Source organism: Montipora capricornis, chromosome 5 (assembly GCF_036669925.1).
Source record: "Montipora capricornis isolate CH-2021 chromosome 5, ASM3666992v2, whole genome shotgun sequence".
Lineage (NCBI taxonomy): Eukaryota > Metazoa > Cnidaria > Anthozoa > Scleractinia > Acroporidae > Montipora > Montipora capricornis.
In genome coordinates, this window is record NC_090887.1 from 1089535 (window position 1) to 1104542 (window position 15008).

The following is a 15008-nucleotide window of genomic DNA, read 5'->3' on the forward strand; positions in this document are numbered from 1 at the left end:
TTCAGTTTTTGGTGGACCCATACATAAGTGCTTTTACAATACCATAAAAAGAAAAGAACAGTTATGTAATATTCTAGAAGCTATAAATGGGCGAATATATGTTAGTTCTTGACCGTTTAATCTGCGAGGAAAAGTGAAATATTTTGTGGTTTTGTGATGATTAATTCATGAACGGTCGAAATGAAAGGCCACTAGTATTTATATTATTCAAACACCCGATGGTGACGTTGTAATTTTAGTGACTACTCTCTAGCGGAAGAACTTAAAATAAGTTGGTTATTTTGGTGGTTGAACAATCGAAGCGAACAAAATTAACTTTCAAATTTTTTGGCTTGATATAAGTCCTTATTACTCTCGTGTTTGTCTGCAGTCATACGTCACTTCCCACCGGTTCAGTGGAAGGTAAATAATTGCAAGATGGCGGCCTCTAGTCATACGTTTGACACAAGAAGGCTTCGTAGAGAGATGGAAAGTCAACAGAACAAATCAAAATTCATACAGGTTAAGTATAACATGCTTTCCTTGTTACTTAAGGCGTTGAATGATAGATAGAAATAATGTATAGCATTAAATAAATCCTACTATATGCTTGTTCCTGATGAAACGATCAAATTATGGATACAACAACAAGGACAGCTCAGTGAATTGAACTGAGAAATGAAAGTCTTAACTTATTTACGTACGGGCAATTGTTACTGGATAGCGGAAGTCAAAGCCTGCCCTCATGAGTATAATTTGCTTGAATTTAAAACTATTCTACTTTTAAATACAACGGGGTTTTAACGGCGCCGGCATAATATAGAATAATGAGCACATTGAATGCATCCGGAGCAATTTTCGACGCAGATAATCTCAACGAACTCAAACGAAAGTGGACAGAAATCCACGTCAATCATCATTGAAACATCACTGAAACAAGTTCAAGCTTTTTCCAAAATATTTCCTCTTCGTCGTCCGTTTGTTTCTTACTTTTCACGTTTCATACCCCCTCAGAAAAGTTCTTCCTTTGTGAAAGTCCCAATAAAATTTATCGGCTCAGTTTTCCATATTGCCAAACAATGGAATGCGACTCTGTCAAACTCCGATACTTCTACCCACTAGAAGAGTGGGCCGAATATTTCATACCGGGCTCCCTAATGTGTTGATGTTAAATGTTAGGAGAATCTTAGGTGTCAACTGCCAAAATTTTAGTCATCGGGGTAAATTCATCTCGACGGCTTCCCTGGCTCTTTTACCCCGGACAACGGACAACCGGAACGTAGTGCTATGACGACGAGGAAACCAAAGGGGCCAAAGTTTGGCTCCTACCCGGGGGGCTCCTATAGACTTCGAAGAAAATCTTTAAACATCTAGTTATGCCGGGCAATGATGAATTCATTCTAATTGTCTTAATTAACCGAGTTTTAGGCATCAGTCAGCATTTATGTGTTATTCACCAACGACCTCGCCGGCCGGGCTTGCAATTTGTCTACAAGGACTTGCAATAAAGTATACTGGAGGTTATGTAGATACTAAAATTACAGAGCAGATGCCGTGTAAGCAACTCCGAGAAAATGCTTATGGACACTGGTCCCGGCACGCCGGCACGAACCAGTCCGAGATAATTCTTAATTCACGGTCGGAAAAACCATCGATCGAAGTCTTTTATGCCCGGACTACTCTTTGAAACATTCCGTCATGATTCGTGAATTTCTCGGAAAGACTGACGATGACAAGTTTGTATATTGTGACAGTGAAACTCGAACCATTTCGAGACGATTCGAGACTAGTAATCAGTCACAACTCCTGACAAGATTGCCTTGAAACTGTCGTTAATCGATTCACTTAAAAGAAACGGAACTTAAGTCTCACGGTATGTACTGTAAGCAGTTATTGATTAACGTTACTTGAGCAGTAACGAAAGAAAATCCTAAAAAAATCAGGCCTTCTTTTCGTTACTGGCTGCTGCTCAAGTAACGTGAATTAATAACTGCAATGATCAGCATCTTAACTTGGTTCTCTCCGCAGTTCAAATATATATGGCTTTCACAGTAAATTTTGTCAGTTTCTAGTATCTTGCATCATGGAGATTTCCCTAAGGAATTAAGACTGACAAGGACTCGTTCTTTTTCACGTTCAAGAAAGGAACTTGGGGCTCCTCGCTAACTTCTCTTGTTGTTTTTTGAAAGAATAGTACCGATTTTGAAGGAGAGATAAATTTATTCATTTGTCGGTAACGACTCGAATTTATTCTGAAACAAAGGCAAGTATTCCTAAGAAGAATCGAAGCTGTTATCTTCCGAATACTATTTCGAATCCTCTACCACTGAGACACTGAGCTATGCAAGAGAACTTGCGGAATCTGCGCCAATAAGTTCAGTCGCCCATATCTTGTTTTCCCGATGTGTTTTGGAGAGAAATATAGGAAAAGTCCTGAAAATAATGAAAAATCGGCGTTTTGACTTGGCATTAATCAATTGTTTAAGAGTCACAAGAGCAAGGGCTCATAACTTTCGGCACTATTAGGGCGATCTATATATTAGGGCAACAATTTATCTCTTAAAATTGGCTGTAAAAAACACGTAAGGTTTGGTCTCCGACGCCTTCGGGCCGATTTCTCGGATCCGATAAATCTTACCGAATGTAAGCCGGACTGCATGACTAGGTTACAAACTAAGGACAAGCTACAACGCTTTCAGAGTGGTTCCTCTTTGATATTTGAAACTTCAATGCCTGTCAAACGTTTACTGAGCACTTGTAGGATGACTTTGTGGTCATTTCAAGCGTTTGGGTCTCACATCCAACTTCAAGGAAAAACCATCATGGCTCTCAACTTTGGAGTTGTGAACGAACTTTGGGGCTGGGGTGCAGGGATGGTGCGAGCACTCGCCTCCCAACAATGTGGCCCGGGATCGATTTCCAGACTCGGCGTCATATATGGGTTGAGTTTGTTGTTTCTCTACTCTGCACCCAGAGGTTTTCTCTCTAGACACTTAAATTAAAGTTCTTTTCCTTTCCTTTCCTTTCGATTCCTTTTAATGCAGACAGCATTTTTGTGCTTGGAAACCCACCTCTTCAGTGGTCTTTCGGTCTTCTGATTTTATACACTACACGAGATTGATTATAAAGTACGGTCCGCGGTTTTTATCCTCCTTCTTTGGTCATAGGTAAAGACAGTTTTTCTCAATTCCATATGAGAAGTTGCCGCTCATACCGTCCTGAAAAATTCCTGAAAAAATATAGAAAACCATCAAGTGATACTTTGCATGCTGGAAGCTCCATGCATGCATGCATGCCCATCTATTGTAGACCATGTTTTTCGAGGTGTGAGAATTTAAAAAAGATTAGCCTAAATTTAAAAAGAAAATCTATTATGTTGGGCTACGAATCGCGGAGCAAATTCGAGCTTTGCTTTTTCTCATGATACTTAACTTTGATGAACATCCAATCCTCAGTTCCTGTTCTTGAGACTTTTTACTGTGGCATAGTCATCCTCCGGCAAATTTAAATAAACTTCCGCCTCCATTAGCAATTTTTTTTTCCAAATATAGCACTATCTGACAAGAACAAAGGAACAAGTTAGCTGAAACGAATTATCGAGTCAACGATGTATTGCAAATTTATTTTTACCTAATGGCTCAAACCGATGTACCCTTAATGTGTGTAAAACCACATTCATTTTCGGTATGAAGTAAAAAAAAACCTTGAGCCACTGTTTAAATTTTGGGAAAAACACAACATTGTTTGCGGATATTGTTGACTTTTCTCCAACTTAGTTGTGACGTGTTTTTTAGATTTGGCTCGTGACGTGTGTCACATGAGCGCGTCTAATTTATAAACACTTGCATCGGCAGTTGTTGGATTGAGTATCTTTTGAACTCACTCCACGATCTGAACCTACAATTGTAGCTGGTCGCGGATTGATTATCTTTTAGCGCTTGGGAAGGCCATAAAATCATTCATCGAAGGTAGGTCTTTATTTTGGAGTTTTTATTGTCGAACGCTGTTTCGCCGTTTTCACCGAACAAGAGGCCTTAAGGGTTAACTGAAGTTAATTGTGGTTTTTCGAATCCTGAATAAACACGCCTGTTCCAACGTCTCGATGACATAAAACTGTGCACGCGGCTTCAAATGTGGGATGAGCCCAATTTTGAAGCAGTTAATATTGTCACAGCTTTGTTAACGTTGTATTACGGCTGGTTGAGAATTCAGAGTCGTCTTTTAAATTGACATTAATAAGGGCTGAATAAATTCTCTAAAGAATTAACGCGGAAGTCGTAATAGGCAAATGTGTAGCCCAAACGACCCTGACGACATCATAAGGTGAGTAAATTTATAGTCATATGATAAATTTATGTGGCCTTTTAAGTTAACAGACTGGATATGTGTCCATGTAAGAAATCAAAAACCATTAATTATTTGATTTTGAAAATATATATGTTCTAAAAATGCTTTTAAACAAGAATGAATTTATCCTGGCAACCTTTTCAGGTTGTTAGTTAGCGCTGAACTGTTGTTCTGTTGTTTTTCCTTCAATGGTCATCCGCTGGCTCAAGATGTTCAAACCACATTCAACAGCATCATAAATAGTACCAGTAGGAAGTACTGCTCGGTAGCTTTCCTTTGAATGGTCACACTTTAGGATTTTATCCACAGCTTGTGCAGCCGGTATCATTAACATTTCAACTGGATAGATTTACCTTTTTCAGCTTGATGCAAATTCGTGGGATAAAAGTTTTTGAGCGAAAATCCGTGTATAGTATGGCAGTACATACTGAAATGGAGTAATGATCTCTTCAAAATAACGTTGAAAGATCGCGTTTTACAAGGGTCGATATCTAATGACCCAAACTTTGAAAGATGGCAATCATTTGTTTTAGCCGTTTGAAATCAGTCTTCGGAGACACGAGGTAGTAAGCTGGGACGGGACACTAAAGAATCCACGGGCAATCCCAATAAAATTTTACACGAGATTTTCTTCGGCCCGTCTCTTCTGACTGCCGTTGGATGTATTACGTGTTATTTAGAAATTAATTAGGGTGAAATCATCTTAGACTGTTAGACTCTAGCGGCTAAGTTTGCTTTCTTGCAAGTGGCTTGATTTCTACTTCCTTAATTTCAGTTTCGCAATAAATGACAGAAACACCACAGAATTATATCTGCACTGAGATGTTTAACTAAATTGCGCACATGCAGTTGACGATTGATCCCGCACCAAAGAGTTGTAGAGTTTTCAATTTCTTTTCCCCTGAAGCAACCGGAAGTCTGATAATTCCGCGACGTACTTTCTGCACGGAACCGTGAACCAAAACATTCGAGAACCGCTTTCCGTAGGGATGATCATACCGCAATTCCGAATTTTTCGGACTACGATTTCCGAAATACCGTGCTAAATACTAACGGATACCGCATTTCCGCAGACTCCAATGTCGCCCTCCGTGAGACTCAAGCAATATCTCATATTGTATAACTTTCGCGGACGGCCAAGAGATTTCCTTTCTCCACGGAAGCTTTCCTACATTGGTCTCTGTCTGTGTGACAACTGTCCTGGTTGTTGCCGTCTTAAAAGATTCATGGTCTTGACTGACATTCTTATTGGACATAGTTTAATTCCTCGTTCTGAATCTCAGTCCTCTCGTGGTTGCTCCTACGAAAATTGGAGGTGGCTCGATCATGGCTTGTTAGGGCAAGCGCCCTGGTTAGGGTGTTTGATACTGGAGTGGTTTGAAGGGCTTTGCGAATCGCTTCTCCTTCCGGCCTGGAGTGTCCATGACTTGCAAAAATACTCAGGTTAATGATTACCCCGCCTTGGTGAAAGCCATGCACATATCGTTTAATTCCTCGTTCTGTAGCTTCTCTTGTGGTTGCTCCTGCAAAAAATTGAAGCGGTTCTGTCGCGGCATGTTTTAAGGTGTTTGATGCGTGAGTTGTTTGAAGGGCTCACTATTTTCTGCGACTCTCTTCTTGTCGCACTAAGTATATGGCGTTCAAAAAGCTCGGAATGATCCAGCAATTTAATGGCTAAAGGGCCTTGGGAAACAAAAGATGAAAACGATGAACGGTCATAAATTAAAAGCTATTAAAACTGAAAAAATATCAAATTACGTTACAAAATGAAACCGTAAAGTGTTAACTCGAGAGAAAGAGATTATTGCCTTTTTTTCGGAGCTGAGTAATCAGTTACTAGCTGCTGGAAGCCTTGCAGCTTTGATACCGCAGAAGCACGTACACTGCTTTGGTTTGCGCTGAGGTTTCCAAAAAACGAACTTAATTGCAACAAGCTCAACAAGCCACGCAAAACAAGGAGGAGTTCGCCAGGCTTTTTAAGTGAAATCTCAATTTTAAGTTCGAGACTACCCGAAGGTAGCAAGCGCGCCTAGACGAGGACGATAGCTGTTCTGTACTGTTTTGTTGTTTATGAGCGGCAGTAAAACGTCATTGATATCTTCTTTCGGTTTTACGATTGCAGCATATTAGACGTTTTTTTTATTTTCGTACAGAGCTGGTTGGGATTTAAGCATAAAGGATTCGTGCTTGGTGGATCCTTAATTTTTCGTTTAGAAGATACACGGAGCCACTCGCCGACTGTGGTTGAGTCATATTAGAATAGGCCAGAATGGCTCTTGACTTCGCCACAACCCAGCAGTCGAGGCTATCGGGTGAACGAGACAAAACGTGTAAAAGGAAGTGAGAGAAATGTTATACAGGGTAACGGTATTGCCTTTTGCCAATAAACGCCTGGAATCGGCCTTTTAATGCACAGTTGGCTATGCCATGCTGATGATACCTAATAAGGCCGAAACAGCTGTCCATGGTTGCCAATCGACCGGGTGGAATGGTTGTGCGCATGCGTGATGTGTTGGCCACACCAGGTTGGTGTTGATTCTCGTCACCAGAGCCTTGGATCGACACAAGGCTCTGGGAAACTATATCTAGGAGAACATGCGCGGTAGGGTTCTTGTAGCCAAAAATTGGCTATTTGAACCTTACGGCGCCTGGTCACTCCTCGTGCTACAGGAAGGTACCAATTAGACACGCTTTTGATTGTTCTTCACGAAAACCAATGAGAAGACACTTTTGTTTCAGGGTTCCCAGAGCTCTTCTCTCCCGCAGTCAAGAGAAGACCTCTGGGGTCGAGATTGGCTGGTGTTATGGTGTGTCGCCTTGCTATTTTTGTTCTTCGTTTTTTTTTTTCACGGTCAAACGGCAATTTATAGTGCTAGTGATCGCAGGAATCCATCGGCACGTCATCTCTATAGGGAAGTTATCTGTTTACAAACATTGCTTTTGTTATTCAAATTTGCCAACCACAGGAACAAAAGACCTTAGTCTGGTTAGCGGAGAGAAGCGACAACCGGAAATACGTCTGCGAGCGCAGGCTAGGCTCTGGTTGGCAAATTAATGACAACGGGTGACGTCAACGATATCTTCCCTATTATGGAAATGGGCCCACACAAAGAACTCAGGAAAAGTTGACCAAGGTGGGCCAAGACCTTAATTCTGTTGAGATTACATTTACCAGACGATAGAAGTCCGTTTGTTTTTTAGAGGCTGTGTCAAGAAATTTAGCCAAATTCAGCGACTGGGAACTGGCAACCAAAGGAAGGTTTCAACAAAACAGTAAATACAAAAGAAGGCAGGGACTGGCAAAACTGAAACTGAAAAAGATTAAAATGGATTGCAATTGGGGTCTTTGAAAACTGCTCAGCCTAACAGTATTTCAAAGCTTATCTTTGTTGTTTGTAACTTAAATTATGTGTGCTCGACATGCAGACATTTTTTTGTCACGAAGCTTTGAGTTCTGTTGTTCAAAAGTAATTTGTGGGTTAACGTTAAGTTGCAAAGCGAGGAGAGGAAACTAATTGGTAAAAATACACAAAATCAACTGCAAATCAATGGTTCGCGGTGATTGAATATGCAAAGTTGGCCATGTGGTCCTGGGTAACATCAGAATTTGCCATAAAGGGTAATTTGCAGTGGTGACTTGTCTTAGGAAATCCGGCCATCTGAGCGTTAGCCCCAGTGTTGAAACGGGCCACCCATGGAAAGAGACGGATTTCCTGGAATTTCTAGCATTATAGCTGACTGTGTCATTATCTGGTACTGCGCGGCCAACCTACCATATTAAAAAATTGCGAACGTTGGTTCCAACAAGAACTCGACAGAGTTTACTACGCAGAATAGAAATCAATGAATTTACCAAGCACTTTTTGAGTTGAAGTGGTTTTCACACTCAGAGTATTTTCATCCTGCAGCATCATAAGTTATACAAAATAAAGGAACGCTTTGCGTCTTGTTTTCCTTCTCCAAGCTAACGCCGGGTTTTTTCATCACTAGTGACATGTCGCTTTTTTGTTCAATGTAGAGTCTAAAAGACCCTGTACGAATACCGAATTTTAGTATATCTTGAGGGAGTGATGCAGTTTAATTAATTGCGAGCATAATCATTCCCAACCGGCCGGGCATAATTTTGTATTTGATACCCAGGTTTCGGCGATGACATCCGAAAGTTCAATGCTTGATTTTATGAGCAAAGGCCTCTAGACATTTGATTGCTGAGCCAGTGTGAATGGAAGCATTTGTAAATTGCAATCTACCGTTGATGTGAACTGAAAAAGTCGAAAAATAAATTGTTTCTATCCTTTGATTATGTATTCGCTGCCTTTTAGGGTTCACCAGAAAATCTTTAATTTTCTTTTCAAAGGAATCTCGTCTTTTTTTTTGAGAGCGGAACTCGGAAGTTTAGTGACGTCTTGCGTCACCTTGACGTCACAAATTAATCTACCCACGTTTGTGTCACTTTTCGCAAAGAGAATAAAATGGACTGATTTCAAAGGTCTATCAATATTTTAGAGGTTTTCGTCCTCGGAAATTTGAATGTATTTGGGAGACTCTTGTAGGAAGCTGTCATCTACAAGAGGTAAGGTGTAAGCAAAAAAATTAGTTGTTTTCGTATTAATTTTACCCGGTTAACAAGAATGGCCGATGCCTGAACTAATGCAACCAACAGTCATAAATTTCAAAGTTATTTCTAAATCTTCGATTTTATATCGTCATTAAGGAAACTGAATCCATCTATAGTTTCTTCTGTTAGCTAAATTGACCAGATATTCTTTTTTACTTATTTCGAAATAACGTCTACAACCAGTCAGAGTTTGTGTTGTTCTCGGAGGAGGATAACGAACCGTCGACAGTGGAACAGTTTTTGTGTGGGACGTTACAGAACTGCAGCTGAGAACTGACACGCTGTTCAAGATTAGGAGAATATAAACTCTTCGCGTATCCGTGGAAGTCTTGCCAATTGCGGTAGACGTGTCCTCTACGATCGTTCTTTGTCCCTCAGGTGCATATAGAATGTTTTCACCCACGTGATAAGTAACCTTGTTTTTCCACCGAAATAAAAGAAAAGGTTTGCTTGATAATAGAGCTCAATTCCCGGAGAATTAGTTAGGAACACCATCATGCCTTCGTGACGTCACGTGAAAACATTCTACATGTATTCATTTCAGCAAGCGATTTCCTTAGTTTATCTTCAAAGAAACTTTCCAAGGGCTCCAATTATAACTGGCACAATCTTAACAGCTTGTCAACTCCAGATCCATTGTATTTCGCATATCTTAGCAGTATCCAAAGGAAGTGTCAAATTGACTTTGAAGCACTCCTTCGCCTCTTTGTCCGCAAACACTATTATGTCTTTTTTAGTGGCTTTAATCCATCATCATGCTCATTATTCTGTTTAATCCCCTTGATCGAAAGCCTGAGCTAGGCAAAGCTATGCAGCTAAAACGCCTTGCCAACAATGACTCGTGTTTATCTTCTTCTTTTTTTTTTTTCAACGGAAGCCACACGCCGAAGATCTCTAGACACATTAGGTAGATTACTTCATTCATTAGATAAATTGGTTGCCACCCACGAGTCGAGGACATGGTTTTAAGGTATTTTTTTCTGGATTGGGTTAAAATCTTATTTCCTTTCCAACATCCTGCCTTTATTGGATAGATAAAAGTATCGACTCCATTGAACTCATGAAATGTCGCAGCTGAAATTTTATATAAGATTAAACAGTTCGCTTTTGGAGTCAGGGATTTCGATTTCTAACGCATAAAGGTAACCAAGAGAAAAGTGTGGGGCGTTATGTTTATTGGAACGAAAACTTCGTTTATTGTCAATGAAACAAATTCACCCTTCTTATACTGGAGTGGATGGCCAGCTATGAACGTTATTGAAAGTGTAACGAAAGAGAACTATACTTTTTTGTTCGTAGTAACTTTTTCATTAAGTGTGTTCTTGTCTAAATGACGGGGGCGTAAAATTTTGTTCAATCCGACGAAGGAGGCAAAATTGCTTTCCAATGCAATTTTAAATTCCTTATTTTTCCTAAACCTCACAGCAGATATCGTCCACTATCTATCTTTAGACGGACTTAATTTCAGGTTTTAGTTTCAGTTTTTTAATACGAGTATCGAAAAAACTCGTAACGCAGAAAATACCCGAAGAAGCTCGCAAGGTGATGCCATTTCTACAAGAAACTGAAAACATCTGCCAGATCAAAAACTTTTTTGGCAGAGATAAGTCTTAAAGTCAACTTTTTTTCTTTTTAATGGCAGAAGACCGGACATGACGTGCGATGCCTTGAGAATTCAGATCAAACACCACCTGAAGCAAACTGAACAATGGCTTTCATTGCACGCTTTGCGTGCTTTTCACCGGCGTGCGTTAGTTTTATTTGCGTAAATCTCTTTGCTGTCCTCCGTAAAACAAAAACACGTACTTAACGATCAACACTCAGCGACGTAGACGTTAATTCAAAATATGTCTTTTGCCATTATTCATCTCGTTCACGGCCGTACAATAATTGTGAGCGAAGTGCATCCACTGTACATCATTGTATCCAAAAAACAATTGAGTACGAGGCTTTTAATTTCAGAGTAAAAATAGAGTATGAAAGGTTCGCATTTCAGGGGCACCCAACGAGAACATAGTTCAAAACCACTACATTGAACATAGCATTGTTAAACCTATTTTAGTATTTAAACGGTAGCTATAGGCATATTTTTATCCCAGGTATTTTTATCCCAGATATTTTCCAAAAATTGATGTTGGGTGCCCCTGCACATTTGTATGCTCCGTGACGTTGTCGTTAAAACCTCAGTTTACAAGCGGGTGATTTCAGGTTGTTGCTACGCAGTGTACCCCGAGAATTTGTATTAAAAAGCGTGCAGCACGATTATTTATGCCCTTTTAACCAATGATATTATTGTTTTATGGCGTAGTCGTTTCGTAAATTGCGATGGCAGCACAGACAATCCAAAAATGGCTTTTCATGCAAGCAACCCACGTGTCCTAAAACTCCCAATTGATCAGGACAACGGTTGGTCTTAAAAAATATTTACCCTTTTCATATTGACGTATTTCTCATAGAACGGAAACGTTAAAGGAATAGGGATTAGGTAGGTAGGTATGTACTTAATCTACCCACGTTGCAATAATGAGTTCTAGACTTGTTTAAAAGAGAACGTGCTAAAACAATTCCTAAAAAGTAACAAAAACGATAAAATATGAGTTGTGTGAATGTAACATTAACATCTCTCAGTAATGATTTGCCAACTAGGCTGCGTAACAAAATACCTGTCGTAAGGTAATGTTATTATGATATGGGCAATAGATATGCTTACTGTCAAGTGTTATCTAGCCTGACAGAAATTCCAATTTAAGCTTTTGATCCGTTTTCTATCAACTTCACATATTACTGAATGCTCTTTCCTTTCTTTAAGGTCTTCGAAGACGCACTAAAATAGATTCTTCGTCCAGACGCATAATGCGTCTTGTGGCCGTCTTTATACTAGACGAATTTAACAGACGCAGAAAAAATGTTTGCCCAAGTTCGTCCCAGACGAATTATGCGTCTCTAGGCCAATTACTATGTTTTGTTACACGTGGCCTTTCAGGAGTGTGGCCTCGTTTCGATGGTGAGATTAAGTGTACCCCGTGTTGCATCTTGGGATTCGAGAGATCTCGAAATCTACTCGTCTGGCAATTTGGGAGAAATCGTTTGATGACGGCTGCTGAAAACGTGTTTCCTCTAAAATAAATCCTTGCAAACGATAAACCAGAAGCGAAAAGAACGACAGAGCCATTCTTTCGGCGACAAGGTAAGTTCTTTCACGCCGAAAACGTCACCGCGACAAGAAATCTCGAGTGATACCCGCGGTAACCTCTTAATTTATTCAACGCGAATGGCGCCAGCCCTCTCACTTGAATCTCTACTATACCTTCAAAAGATTGGTTTTATGGATCTTTCGACAGCAGAAAGGCTTATGTTAAAGATATGCAGTAATTTCAACAACATTTAGCCTTTCTTTTCATCTGAAACGTGCATTTTTGCAACAAGCGTAAACCGTTTTGGCGCGTGTGATTTTCGCCGTGGAAATCGCGCAGGCAAGTACCTCACAATCTTTGGTGCTTCAGCTCTTATTTTAAGCACAACACTGCTGAAAATACGCTAAATGAAAGCCAAACCCTTAGAAATTTCGATTTTACTACAAAAGCTATGGAATTTTAAGTAACTTGTTTTGATTTCAGTCAGAATTCTCGTATATTGAACATATACGTGTAGCTGCCTTATCGCATTAGCCCCCGATAATTAGAGAAAGTATCTGCGAAAACGCAAAATTCGGCGTTAATGGGTTACTTGTAAAACTTCCGTTACGACTCTGAAACACATGGTGTCTCTTGGTATTGCAACTTATGAATTTTCGGTTTCTGTGTAAAAATGGTCAACGGTCTTTTAAATACTTGTACCGTGGCTTTCACTATTATCGTTTCAACTTGTTTTTTGTCTAGTAGGGAGCCAATTTGTTAAAGAAAAAAAGCCCAAAGCTTTCTTAATTCTGGAAGGGTGTTATGATAGACCATTAAATTAAGTAGCCAAGTTGTTGGCTAAAGCACAATTATTACTGTTTTAAGAGTTTTCTTACTACAGCTGGAATGAAGTTGATTAGGCAGATAGAACTAGTCTAATACTACAATAATATAGAAGTAAAATTTGTTCTGGGTTGTATCAAGACAGCATTTGAAAAACACATTGTTGTTTCAGTGGTACCCTAACTTTTGAAGATGGAAACTTCTGGTTACGTCACATGGTTAAAGCACTAAAATGTTATCAGTTGTGACATCAACTAGCTAGAGCGAGTTTCAATAGAGTGTCATAAAACCTAAACCAAAGTAATTACTTTGGTTAGATCGAGTTTCAATCGAGTGTCTTAAAACCAAAACCAAAGTAATTACTCTGGCCAATCAAAAAGGACGGAGACAAACTAGTAAACCAATCAATACTTGAAATAATTACACATAGCTGAAACAAAGCGTGGGAAAATGTGCATGTGCAAGCCAAGATTGGTTTTGGTTTCACTTCTGATTGGTTGAAAAAGTGGTGCGAGAACTTTGAACCAATCAGTGAGTCAATTAATTATAAACCAAAGCAATTTGCTAATTACTTTCGACACTTGATTGAAAACCACTCTAATCAAAAAGGATGGATACAATCCAGTAAACCAATCAAAACTTGAAGTAATTACACATAGCCGACACAAAGCATGGAAAAATGTGCATGCACGAGCAATGATTGGTTTTGGTTGCACTTCTAATTGATTGAAAAAGTGGTGCGAGAACTTTGAACCAATCTCTGAGTGCAGTAATGCAAACACAAAGCAATTCACTTATTACTTTCTACACTCAATTGAAAACCGCTGTAACAGGGCTCAGTTAGCCCATTGACTCCAGGCAGGGAGACTTTAATAACAGATTTTACATGTCGACTGGGGGGTTCTATGTTGCCTGAAGAGTCTTTGGGTTAGCCAGTCAAAACTATATTCCCTCCATTAAAAGATGTCAAAGTGTACACCCCAATGATCAGCCTTTGTGTGGTATGCTGTGAGGAAATACTTGTATCCTCTATGTCGGATTATGAATACCACTCTTTTTGTAACTCAGTTCTGAATCCAAATTTCAAATCAAAGGGGTGTCTTTTGGAGTGGCCTACAGAATGACTTTAATGCTACATAAAATTCTCCTTGAGTGTTTACTAAACTTAGTAAACATTACAACTTGGAGGGAGAATTAGAATGTTGCAATTTATCAGGAGTCACTAGGGGCAGTTTTTGTCTGGGTAATCCAGTTTCACAATCTTATCGAAAATTGTCATTTCTCAATTCCAGTTTGATTTGACAATTTAATTTGATTTACAATCTCCCAGATTATAAGAGCAACAGTAGTATTGTCATTACTCTTTAAAACCAAATTTATGCAAGATGTTTCTTTCTCCTTTGATGCTTGATATAACAACAATAATCTTTATTTTATTTATTTGTTTTTTTACTAATTTGCAAGTGCCCAATGTTTTCCAAGGCCCTCTCGCCATAATGTGGTGATTCATGTAACTTACTATTAGGTGAACTTGAAATGGCAAAATAAACCTGAGCTTGAAGTGGACAGGCCCACAGGTAGCTATTGCTAATCTTAGTGGGCTGGTTTATTCAATAATTAATGTTCTAATACTTGTCTATAGATAGAGATAGATATACCTCTATGTATATAGATAAGAAAACATTCATGTACCATATGAAAATAGTATACTAAGGAGAGAAAGAATTGAAGTCAGATTTACAGCATATAGAGTTAACCCATTGCCTCCTAGGAATGAGACTTTACTCTAGATTTTACTCTGTCAGTGGGGCTGCATTAGAAGTCAGCGGGTTCACGAAAAGCTTCGCATCAATTCATGCTTTTGTTGCTGAGGATTTTGTCATAAAAATACTCTTGTGTTTGTCAACAAATGACATACAGTTAGATTAATTAATTATGTTGTCAACCTTAATTAAGATTAATGTTGACAGCATATGATTAGTTTACCATTCCACCTTATGGACTTTTCACGGTCAAATTGTGCAAAGAAATATATTAGGTGTGAGGCAAAGCACTTCACTCATGTTATGTTGCTGTTGATGAGTTGAACCTGCAACTACGCAGAA

At 39.3% G+C, this 15008-nt stretch overlaps 1 protein-coding gene across 4 annotated transcripts in view; it reads left to right on the forward strand.

Moving 5' to 3' along the window:
- The first annotated feature begins 257 nt into the window (after positions 1–257).
- LOC138049013 (uncharacterized) overlaps positions 258–15008 on the forward strand; it is a 29603-nt gene continuing 14852 nt past the window's right edge. Inside the window, exon 1 of one of the 4 annotated variants that reach the window (XM_068895124.1) lies at positions 258–501. In XM_068895124.1, coding sequence (XP_068751225.1) covers positions 418–501 — 84 coding nt within the window. In that variant the 5' untranslated portion in view covers positions 258–417. Of the gene's footprint in view, positions 502–3805; positions 3948–4176; positions 4303–11994; positions 12132–15008 lie in introns of those variants that run through there. The other 3 variants (XM_068895126.1, XM_068895127.1, XM_068895125.1) reach the window with 3 other exon arrangements.